Genomic DNA, 12,732 nt, shown 5'->3' on the forward strand with positions numbered 1-12,732 from the left:
AAATCTTGTGGAAGTAAATGTTGAAAACTAAAAATAAATAAATTTATTAACCAAAAAAAAAGAAATCAGATTATCTAATGTTGTATTGTTTTCCTTTAATTAATTGGTCTTATTTGATTAATTGTTTTTAATGTATAAAAATCTGTCCCCCCCTTGTGTTTGGGGGTCCAGTGTCAAAGTTCAGGAAGGCTATTGGTCCTGATTTGTTGGGCAATTGGCATGCAATGTGCTTAATAAATCTGTTTGCTTGGAAGCTCGAACTTTTGTTTCCTCAGTCATTTCATTTTTCATCTTCCACAGCTCTTTTGGTGTCTTCATTATAGTGACTGATTTCAATTGGTTAAACTTCTTTAGGAAACAACAGTCTGTATCATGTTCTTGATTCACTCCCCATTTTTCTGTTAATAGTTCATTTAAATAAGTTGGTTGGAATTATTTTAATTATTTGGTATATGCCCTCAATTTTATTCATTTTGTTGTTGATTTTGATCTTTGCTCTGAAAAGTCAGTGATCTGACAACCATTTCACAATCTAGTTCTGCCTCACCCATCCATTGTGCCCTTCATCTTAGATAGACCTCTACCTGTAGGGGTCCTTCCATTTTCCGACACTCATGAAGTCCTGGTTCCTTCCTGGCCTTACTTTTTAGTACTGGTTGCAGCTATACTCATTTACTTCCCGTAACCCTCCACTTCTCCCATCCTGGAAGTGGGTATCAGAATATTATTTGCTTCCCATTGCCATTTCCAGATCCTCCATCTGCCACCATCACTTAGAGTCTCCTCTCCTTTGAAGTTTATGCTAGTCAGATACATCACCCAATACAGATCCTGGTAGCAGTTAAGTATTGGCCCCAGATCCTTCTCCTTCCTTTTGAAAAGAATTCAACACCTTGCTTGGTTTTCCTCTCTACCCCAACCTCTGCTCCCCTATACTAGGAGATTTTGAGATACATGTTGGTATTCCCTCAAATCCCTGGCTTCCTAATTCCTTAATTTCCTCAGATTCTATGATCTTTTACTTCATTCTGTTTCAGTCACACCCTTAATCTTCCCATCATCCAAAAATGTTCTACTTCCACAATCAAGAATTCTGATATTTCTTACTCTTCCTAAACTCTTTTTTCTGTTTTATTCTTACCATGACCTCTAGGCTCTCTATCCCTCAGTACACTCCCAGCCATCATCTCTGCTCTGGCTTTATTTTATGAGCTTTCCAATCTTGACTCTATAATTAACCTGTCCAAATTTACCCTGTTCTCTGTTCTTGAATACCTATGGGCTGAATGCTGACCTTGATACCCCCCAGTATTGCCAGCAGCAGATTAAAATACATTTGGGAAATATTTGACAAAATAAAAATACTAAATCAGCATGCAGCCTTGTGGGGATCCTTTAGGTATGGTTTATTGGCTCCATTTCTATTTGCTAGACACCACTGGTCTACAAGACTTTCATTAATCCTGAGTCCTATTTTCTATATTTTTTTGCCATAAAAGTAGAGAGGTAGTGCAGTGAATAGAATACTGGGTCTGGAGTCAGGAGGACCTGAGTTCAAATCTAGTCCTCAGATGTGTACTAGCTGTATGACCCTGAGCAAGTCACTTAACTTCCAATTGCCTCAGTTTCCTCATCTATATAATGGAGATAATAGCACCTATCTCACAGGATTGTTGTCTCAAACGAGATATTTGTAAATTGCTTAGCCTACTATGTGATACATATAGTGGGTGCTATATAAATGCTTATTCCCTTTTCTTCCCCTCTACTGACTCTTGCATTGATAGCAACAAATATTAAAGTATAGGCTGATGTATTTTTGAGGGTCTTATTGAGTTTTTCACTGAGTTTTGTGGTCTCTTTATCTCTGCAAAGGATGGTGAAGTTTAAGCTACAAATATTTTACAATAAGGTTGGGGTTGTCAAGATAAGTGTACTGAGAATTAGACTTGGAGTAAAGCAAACTTGGGTTCAAATCTGACATTAACTAGCTGTGTGGCCCTAGGTAAGTCACAAGTTTTTGAGCCTTTTCCCTCATTTGGAAAGTGGGAATAATATGTCTTAAATCACCATATAAATGCCAGCTGGACACTGACTAGATAATTTTTTAAAAATTAATTTATTTTGAATTTTAACATTCATTTCTATAAGCTTTTGAGTTTTAAATTTTTCTCCCCTTCCCTCTCTACCTTCCTCTTCAAGATGGCACGCAATCTGATATAGGCTATACATATACATTCCTATTAAACATATTTCATTTTAGTGATGTTGTAAGTAACAATTAGAACCAATAGGAGGAACCACCAGAAAGAGGAAACAAAACACAACAGAAGAAAAAAAAATAGCAAATAGTATGCTTCGATCTGCATTCAAATTCCATAGTTCTTTGTTTGGATATGGATAGCATTTTCCATCATGAGGCCTTTGGAGATGTCTTAGATCCTTGTAATGCTGAGAAGGGTTAAGTCTATCAATATTTGACTAGATAATTTCTAATGACTCTTCCATCTCTAAATCTATGAAGCTATGATTTTCAGGTTTTTGAAACAAATGTTCATCTGGGTTACTATATTAAACGACTTAGTGTCTCATGAAATAACATTTCTCATTTCTTTGTGCTACATAATAAACCAACCTTGCTCATTCCTTTATTTGCTTCTCTCAAGATGACTTTGGAGCCTAAGCTACAGTTTTTTCATCTTCTAGTTTTATTTATGGCAAGAATATCTATATTGATAAGATTGAGTCCCCAGGAGGATGTCCAGCCACTGGAACAAAGAGCTTCCATTTAGAGTTCCAATAGTTACATCAATGTTTATAAATGGTCTAATCTAAGGAATTTTTTTTTTTTTGCACCCTCTGCCTCTTTTTCTGCCACAATCGATATAGAACCAGAGTGACCTTTTGAGGACAAAGGACATTTTTGGGCTGTCACAGCTAAAGAATTTATTATCTAATAGCCAGACTACTGGTATTGAGTCTCCTAGTTTTCAGAAAGCAATTTCTAGGACCAAGCTCAAAGCTTTTACAGTGGGGTAGAAATCGCTAGAGTTTGCACTCGATTTTGAGAACCCAAGTCCACCTCTATGTCGCAATCAAACAGTAGAGGACTTAGTGTACGCACTTAAAAAGTTTTGTTCAACCTGATAATTCTGTGAGTATATAATACAAATAGTCCACATTTGTATGTTTTATGGTCCTAAACTCTTATATTCATCATCATCTCATTTGTGAGAGGCAGGGTAGTTATTTCCACTTTATAGGTCAGTGGTTTCTGAAGTTAGGGCTATCATTACCTCAAGGGGTAACCAACTGCGGGGCAGGAAGATGAACTGAACCCTCCACCTTCCCACCTCCCCCCACCAGCCTCAGACACACGGTAGACTACCTCAGGGCTTATCACACAACTATACCACTCTTTCATTATCATGGTACCATTCCCCATGTTCTCCAAACCATTCCCTCCCCACAACAGTTGCTCTCCCAGCGGTTGTACAAGTTAGCTCCAAACCTCTTTTTACTACTGTGTCAATGGGGGAGCACCTGTAGCAGCTATGCAAGTTCCATTTAGAAAATGCCCTCCCCTGTTCCTGTATCCCACCCCCATTCCCATCATCTTGTGGTTCCAATAGGCTTCCTTCTAGGTGGCCTCTGAACTCTAGGAAAAGTAGGAAGAATGGATCTCTGCTCTGCCTATTCTCCCTCCCCTTTCCTGTTTTATTTTTGATGGGACAGAGCTACACAAGTAGACATGAATGGATTGCAATGTACATAGTAGATCTCATTATATTCTCCTTCCCTTAGGCTGTTGAAGCTGATGAACCAATTCATGTAAAAAGAAACAAAAAACTGATTGCAAACTCAATGAAACAGTATGATGTGGCAACTAAAAAAAAGGTTATTTTGTCCATACCTGTGATTTCACTTGTGTAAGAAACTTTGTGTAGAAGCTCCCTCCAATGATGCAGATCTGCAACTTGTTTGTAACTTAAAATCTTACTTGTCTGGGGGCACTGAGGGCTTAAGGGACTTGCCTACAGCCATACGTCTGGGAAAAGGAAGGACTCGAACCCAGGTCTTCCTAACTCCAAGGCCAGCTTGCTGTCCATTCTGCTACATTGTCTCTCAATGTGATCTTCAACTGCATTAATTTAAGCACAGGGATTATTCAGACTGAGGTAGTGCTATTGTAGTTGGATATAGTCAGATCAACGCTGGAGCATTGATCAGGATAGCAGGCAGATTTGAAATGAATCATTCAACCACTTATGAAAGTAACTGCGGGATATTTGACTCGGAGAAGACTTGGGATGGCATGTGACACATGGGGAGAGAGAGAGAGTGAGAGTGGGGGGGGGGAAGAGAAAGCATTTAAATAACTATGTGCCAGGCACTGTGCTAAGCACTTTATGAATATCTCTGATCTCACAATAACTCTCTGAGGTACATGCTGTTATCCCCATTTTATAGTTGAGGAAAATGAGGCAGAGGCTAAGTGACTTGCCCAGGGTCACAGAGTTTGGATTTGAATCCAGGTTTTTCTGACTCCAAGCCCCAAAATCTATCTACGGTGCTTCCTGCTGCCTCAAGTATCTTCAACATTGACACTTGCAAATGAAATAAAGACTTTTGTTACTCTGGTGTAGGTAGGTATACACTCGGTAGGTATACACTCTCCCATGTACTTATAGCTTTCAATGTTCAAACATAAGGTCTAGTGATCACCTATCTACAATGTAGTTGAACTTGAAAGTATTAAGAGAATGCTCCTAATTTCTTCCATCCATTCCCTGAAAGGCAAAAAAATGTCCAAATTCCCAGTATAAGAGGGAATGGAATGATTTTATTGACAGCTCCTTTGAGCTGGAGGGAGTTTAAATGTCAGCTGGAACAAATTCTTCATTTTACAGAATAGGGAACTGAGACCCAACCAGGTTGTGACTTGCCAAAGTTCATTCAGCAGGCTAACAGCTGAGGTAGGACATGAATCTAGGTTTCCTAAGTCCTAGTACAACGCTCTTTTTGCTAGACTACGTCGTTTCTATTATATATAAATGAAGGAATATAAAAGGGACAACTATCTAGATTTGGAGTCAGAGGACTGAATTTTTAAACTGTGCTCTGCTATTTCCTTGCTATGTGACCTCTGCAAAGTCATTTGGCATGAATTATTTTCTTGTCGTTACAAAATATGACTTATTATCATTGCCTTATTAATCTTACAGAAAAGTTGTAAGGTTAAGAATTAATGTTTTGGACATGGCAAACAGGAATTTGTTTTTCTTGACTGTGCACATTTGTTACAAGGGTCCCCCCTGCCCAATAGGGGAGGGGAAAGAAGTGGGAAATAAATATATGTTAATTGAAAATAAATTTAAAACACCTATAAATTAATGTGAGTTGTTACTATAACACTAGACTGTTTGGATGTGTGTGTGTGGCAGTAACATTTACTAGAACAATAACATAAAATTATACACACAGCCACTAGGATTACTAAGAAGTGGAAAGCTAGGGTCTGAACTTGTCTCCTGATTCCTCATGCATTGCTCTATCTACTTCCTGCTCCCTGTGTCTAACAATGGAAAAATAGTCAAAGATTTTCTCTTTTTAAAATAGTCTGAGAATTGCCTAGGGAATTGCTAGGGATTAAGTGACTTGTCCAGAGTCACATAGCCAGTATATATGTCAGACGTTGGATTTGAATACAACTCTTCCTAACTCCAAGATCATCTATTTACTATAACATGCTGCTTCTCCTAATGATAATCGAAATTAAAATTGGAACAACTTTGAGGTATCAACTGACAATCAAACTGACAAAACCTATAAAGTAAAATGTTGCCAGGGTCATGGGGAGATAAGGACGCTGTTGTACTGTCAGTGGAACTGCAGAAATGTGCAATTTTTTGGAAAACAGTCAATTACGAAACTGAACCTACCTTCTGACTCAGAAATCCCACTGGGACTACATGTATATTCTAAAGATAGCATTAAAACATAAAAAGTGCTTATCTGTATAAAAATATGCCCTATTGGATCATTTGTAATTATAAAACAATATGTCCAAAGCCTAGGGAATGATTTGCTAAATTGTGATAAACTGAAGTAACTGAATACTTTCTTGCCATAAAAATTACTTAAATGAACTATTTTTTTTAAAAATATAGAAAGACTGATGTGAAGTGATGAGAAAGAAAGTCAACAATATATGTTGAATATAATTACCATATAGACACACAAAAACCCAAATAACAAAACTTAAGTACGTAGATTAGAGGTTATAAAGGGACACAGGAAATAAATTGAAAATAGTTTGGAACTCATAATTTTATTTGGGGCTCAACTTCACATTCTGATTATCTGTATGTGTTGAAACTATTATTACTTTGTAATAACCAATTAATTAAAAATAATTCTTTATCTAGGCAGTTGCTAAGAATCAAATGGTCAACAGGGGCCTGAGGTTAGGACACTAAAACATGACACAATGTTATAATAGCAATATTTTTGTTGTAACAACACAACAAAAAACCTGATGCCACAAATTGGACAGCATACAAACTGGACCAATATCTTCTTGAAAGATAATGCTCTTAATTGATTTTAATGAGAAGAAAAGAGAAAATGCTTCATTTTTTGTAAAATTTATTCTTTAAGCTTACCAATGATAGACAACATTTTTGGTTGTTCATAAATCACAATACAATTTAAAAATTACAAATGCTCATGATGAAATTATTTTAGAAATATTATATAACAGCATTTTATATCATTTAAAAAATCAAGTCAGGCTAAAAAGATAAATACACTACAGTGATTGTCCAAAAACTGCAGTTTTAGTTCAGAAAGTTAAGAATTTTACAAAAAGTTAAAACCCAACAATATATGAATAATAAATACAGAGAATAATAACAAACATGGTTTCTTCTTCCTGAAAATATGTGCTAAGCAAGTGCAGGGTTATTTTGCATAACATTGCTTACATCTAACATTTGATGTCACTAATGTGATAATTGAACCTCAACATAATATTGGAAAATTCCAAAATAAAAACCTCATTTATCTGTTTGCCTGAGATGCAAAGTGGCTGGCAATGATTTAAATTTGAGCTGAAGTTATGAATCTTACTTCCTCATAATATAATTCTGCCCAATGTATTTTCCTGGAATCAATTAATAATGCTGGTGGAGGGTGGGTGGGAAGGGAGAAGGATGCCTGAGATAACAATTATGCTTAAATGCTGACTTACAGTAACTGCCAAGAGGACCACTATCTCTAGGTTGTTCACAATTACACAGCCCCATTTGCTTCAAAACCAAGTTACTCTTGAATATTTCAAAAATACTCTCACTTCTGAGTTAGCTAGCTTTCATCAAGTTGTATGTTTTAGTGTAAAACTATGCAGAAAAAAAAATCCATCAAATTGGGGCTTCATTTTGTTGGACATTAATCATTATGGACCATATATTAGCATTCCTAAAACATTTCAATTTCTACTATCGAAATATTCCATACAAAGCTATTTTTTTCTGTAACATGGCAGTTGTGTTCTAGAAAATGATGTATTTTCTGATCAAGTTGCATCTTCTTAGGTCAAAGCCAGCATCTGAGGCATAAAACAGAGCGTACCAGGTCACCTAAAAAAAGGATTTAAAAAAAATTCTTCTAACATTATGGTAATAGTGGGAAAACAGAAGTGTTCTGAAACTTTCAGATGTTCAAAAGCAAAAACCTTTGCTCCATGGCCAAATATATGGGAAAAAAATACTTGTAGAAATATGTCTATCATCTAAGTAATACACAACCTTTCACTAAATTTTCACTGGATCAGAAATGGATGCATCATTTCTTTTTATCCTTAATGGCATCTGATACAACTGTATATGGATCTGTTCCTACGTAGGGCAGATGAGTTACTTCTGATCAACCAAGACAAAGGGAATGATGAACTTTATGAGTTTATTTTTTTTTTTTGCCCTTCTTCCTCTGAAACCAGAAATTAAATCCTGATCAAGTCTTCTCTAAAAGTTCCCCTTAGGAGCCATTCTTTCCCGGTATGTTCCAATAATTGGAAGCCAAAGGACAAAAATGTGAGGTACTAAATGGTGTTTTAGTTGCCAAGTTCTTACAATGATATGGCACTGTACTTTCAGGAACTGAAAGAAATTAATTTGTAGCACGTTTATGAGAGATAATAACACCACATCTCAAACAAGAAATGCAATCTGAATGGTTCACATATACAGCTGAACCACAAATCCCACATTACAAAATTCATGCTTTGAGATAATTCCAAGACCAATCAGTACTTTAAAGACCAATTGGTTATTTTATATTTATACAGTAATACAACTGACTTCCATTAAAATCCTAATGCCATGGCTTCACCATGTCATGGAGGTGAGCCTGGATCCTTTAAAACCATGCCTGGTAACCCCATAACAGGTTCTATTGAGCTGAAAGGGACCACTGATAGATTATGTGTCTGTCATTCAAGAAGCCCAGGAAATTCAGGAAAGGCTTATCATCAAAAGGATGGCTTTCCAGGTAATGAATTGCTTTGGCTATAGCAACTATGAGTTGGTGGAAGATATATACACATCAATGAAATAATTGACTCTTTGAAATATCAAAGTAAACATAACATAGACTTTATTATCTTTTTTATTAAAGGTTTACGACTCCTGGGTAAACCTCTTGAATTTCTTCTAACTGATCACTAACGCAACCCTATCTCCAAATTCAAATAAGAGTATGGTTGGAGGCATGAGGGTTGGGGGCAGATGTGGAAAGATAATCTTTATTGCCATATTTAAATGACTAAGAAGAGATGATCTATGGACTTTCAAAGACTGAGAAATTGGTTGCATATTCTTGGTTAGAATGGGATTTCTCCCACATAATCTTTTTCCAAAGCTCAGAATACTTGAAAAGTTAGTTTGAAAAATTATTTAAAAATCTTTATATCTCATGATTTATACCAAAGGCAGCTGGATACTGTATCTTGTTTAAATAAAACATCAAAGGAAATATTTCTCAGGTGAAATTAGCTTTGTGAATGAACCATTTCGTAAATTACTGCTTCAATGTATTAAATGGTAACCTGGTCACCTAAAAGATATCTTTCAAATGGAAACAATTTATTCAGAGTAATTTATTCGTGGATTAAAATTAAGCCTCCCATTTTATCTGTATATTTTAACCTGTACATTAACAAATATACAAGCACAGTTCATCATACAGATGTAACCAAGGTCATGCAATTTCACTATCCATGTGATAAAAAATTTGGGGAAAAAACCCCCTCCTAAATCCTATTTCTTGGCATCATGGCATTAGGGTAGATACCTAAACAAAGGAACAAGGTCAAGATCTAGTCCCTCCCTAAATTGGTAGTGAAAGAGTGGGAAGGATTTTTTATTGGGATGTGTTAAAGATTTTGTTGCTTTAGAAAAGATGGCTAAAGGAATTCTAGAGCTTGAAAGTGGCTTAAAGATCATCTAGTTTAATCATCTTATTTTACTGAGGCCCAGAGAGTTACAGTAATTGTTTGGGGCTACAGAACTAATCAATAAAGGGGCAACAAGGACCACAACTCTAGTCTTCTGACTTCTTATGTGATTTTTCACTATGCCACACTGATTTCTAAGATCTCTTCCAGCTCTAAAATTCGAGGAGTCTATGTCTGAATAAAATTTGAGAAGCTGACAACCATGGATGAGAAATAACAAGAAAAAACTTTTGCATTTCCCCCCGTTAAATTTGGCAATTTTCATTCCGCAAAAAAGCCCAGTAATTTCTGTCATTGTTGACAGAGACAAGTGTGTTCTCCTAGATACCTTCCCCTATGTGGTGTGAAGTGATCAAAGTTAACTTTCAGATGCCCCATCTCTGCAGTTAGAGTTGAGTTCAGGAGATCCTAACTCTTCAGATGGGTTGGAATGACAACTATTATGAGAATCTGTACCAATGCTTTGAGTTTCTGACTGAAGATGAACAGAAACCTGAACTGCTATCTCCTGGCCCTGCTCATTCAGGGAGCCATCCTCTGAATCTCCTTCTGGTGAATTACTACGCCCAATATCTGAAGTGATGACATAGATACCATCTTGGGCGCTGAGGGCTGGTCTTTCTTTGATTCTTTCTCCCATGTCATCAGGATCATCCACCCGCACTGCCTCAAACATCTCCTCTACAAATGCCCTACAATTAAGAATGAGAGGTGGGAGAGGAACGCTTCTCGCTAGCTCTTCAATATAGCGGGCAAACTCCATGGTCTTAAACTGTGTAACTTTGGCCAGTTCTAGGGTCTTGGCTGAAGTAATGATGGGAATGCGTTTAGCAATCTCAAAGGCCTTCTGAAGCTTCTCTGCACCTTCTGTCCTAAAGAATTCATTGATGGCTTTCTCAGTCTTTCGAAGGTGGCTACTCATCATGCACAGACGTGTAATATTCAGGATAAGAGTTATTGTGAAGGCAATCAGGCAAACAATCATGTAGTAGATGCTCATGTCTCCTGAAGTGAAGATAACTCTTAGGGTGACAGAGTAAGAGGCATGGACTGGAGAGGTGACTAAACAAGTATAAAGCCCACGGTCAGCAAAGGTTACGCTGGTGATATTCAGGTGGTTTTTGAAGATCAACCATTTTCCACCTAGTAACCCAAGAGGAAATTTTTTTTTAAATGACATCATAAAGTGAAATATGAATAAACAAGCAAAATTTTTAGTAATATTCCAATACAAAAGTTCTTAATGCAAATATTCTATCCAAAGGAAGTGCTACATTGTTATATGTTTGAGTAATATAAATCATGGATTTATGAACTCAAAAGTCTGGGCTGAAAAAGAAACCCGGCAGAAGACAAATGAAAATCTGACCACAAACTAAAAATGTGATTCCTTCAGGCTAGTAATTTTTGTAGCTACCAGACACTTCACTGCTCGACAATGAGAATAATTTGTAGTTTTCACATTTTTTTGAAACCTAGAAAATTGTTGATTGTCTACCCAAAGAAAATGATTTGACTTGATAAATCAGAGACTAAGTTTTTTTGTTGGGTCAACACCACTGATCTGACCCAGTTTTCAATACATTGTTCTGACACAGACAGTAAAGATTACAGGTGATTTTCTTAGAAAAAGCTTTTGATGATGAAATTGATTTTTTTTAAAGCAGATTATAATATTTTCAAAATAGGAAGTATACAATTTTAGCAGGATTTTAAAAATTTTACAGCTCAAAGTGATTTTAGAAGTCATCTATCCTACCTTAAGCAAGATCTCTTTCAGAGCCAAGTATCATCTATCATTCTCTTGAAGACTTAGTGATGGGGAAGCCCATTTTATTTTTGGACAGTTTTCACTGTAAGGAAATTCTTGTATACTGAACAGAAATCTAGCTACCTGTAACTTCACATGCACTGATCATAGTCCTACCATTTGGGGCTAAGAAGAAGAAATATAATCTCTCTTCTACATGGAAGTCTTTTGAATATTTAATGACAGAAATAATATCCCATCTAAATCTTTTCTTATCAGACTAAGTATCTTTAACTCATTCAACTGACCTTCCTCTGGTCATGGTTTTAAGTCTCCTCAACATTCTGGTTGTCCTCTCTGGACATGCTGTGTTTTTCAATGTCACCAAGAGCTGAAACACAAATCAACTACCTGTCCAGAAGTCACTGGGAATAAGTAGCCTAGCAGGTGGAATAAAAGCTGTTTTAACTCTGAATCACACTTCACCTAAAGATCTAATTAATGTATGTAGACACACAAATGATTTATGCATACAGATCCATGCCTTCACAAGTAGCTAAGAAACTGAGGATTAACCTAGAGGAGATATGGGGTGGGGTGGTGGTAGGACAGAACAAGATCAATTTGTAGGTCTGTCATTTGGAAGAGGGTACTAATTTACTCTGTGAGGCTGATAGGGTGGGGGAGAAGGGGTGGAGTGACAAACTAAAAGCAACAGGTAAAGATTCAAGGAAGGCAGATTTCAGATTGATACATTAGCAATTCCTAACAATTAGAACTAGTCAATAACAGAACAAGTGGCCTCGGGAGAAAATGGCTTCTCCATCCCTAGAGGTGTTGCTATAAGATCATTTTCTGGGGATGCTGGAAAAGAGCTGGCCTTGGTGACCTCTAAGGTGCCTTACAACTCCGAGGGTAATAACAAAGTATGACAACTGTGCTACACGGTTCTCCAAACTACATAACAATTAGAATTGATTTTCAATAGTTCTCACCTGACTTTTTAATCTCTAGAAAGCATACACTATTTTAGGTGGAAATAAATGGCAAGAGAGAGTGAAAAATTGTTGGAACTGTCTTTAGTTTTACCATAATTTAGCCTGACTTTATGTTTAGTTCAAAAAATCTATCTTTTCATCTACTTGTTAAGAAAAAACACATCAAAGAGCATGAAGCTATGAATATGACCATCATTCCTTAAAAGTTCTACTTTTCCCCTCTGAGCTGTGAGCCTTGCAGGGAGCACTACATGAATATATTATGTACGAATTCCACTATATGGATCCATATTATTAACAATAACACAGTCTGTTTATCAACTGTTTCTGTTACAATTTTAAATCCTGTCCTTTACTTGTTGACAACAAAAGATGTATGAGCCTCATACCAGACTGACACGCTGCCTATGGGCAAAATTGGCCAAATGGAAAAGGAAGTCCAAAAGATTACTGAAGAAAATACTTCCTTA

The 12,732-nt window shown here is 36.5% G+C and overlaps 1 protein-coding gene across 1 annotated transcript in view; it reads right to left on the minus strand.

Annotated features, from left to right (window-relative positions):
- Window positions 1–7,965: 7,965 nt before the first annotated feature.
- Window positions 7,966–12,732, minus strand: part of MFAP3 (microfibril associated protein 3) — an 18,896-nt gene continuing 14,129 nt past the window's right edge. Inside the window, exon 3 of the mRNA XM_027841738.1 lies at window positions 7,966–10,657. Within this exon, the coding sequence (XP_027697539.1) occupies window positions 9,873–10,657 (785 nt within the window). The 3' untranslated portion in view covers window positions 7,966–9,872. The remainder of the gene's footprint in view (window positions 10,658–12,732) is intronic.

Source organism: Vombatus ursinus, unplaced genomic scaffold (genome assembly GCF_900497805.2).
Source record: "Vombatus ursinus unplaced genomic scaffold, bare-nosed wombat genome assembly UNPS02014863.1, whole genome shotgun sequence".
Lineage (NCBI taxonomy): Eukaryota > Metazoa > Chordata > Mammalia > Diprotodontia > Vombatidae > Vombatus > Vombatus ursinus.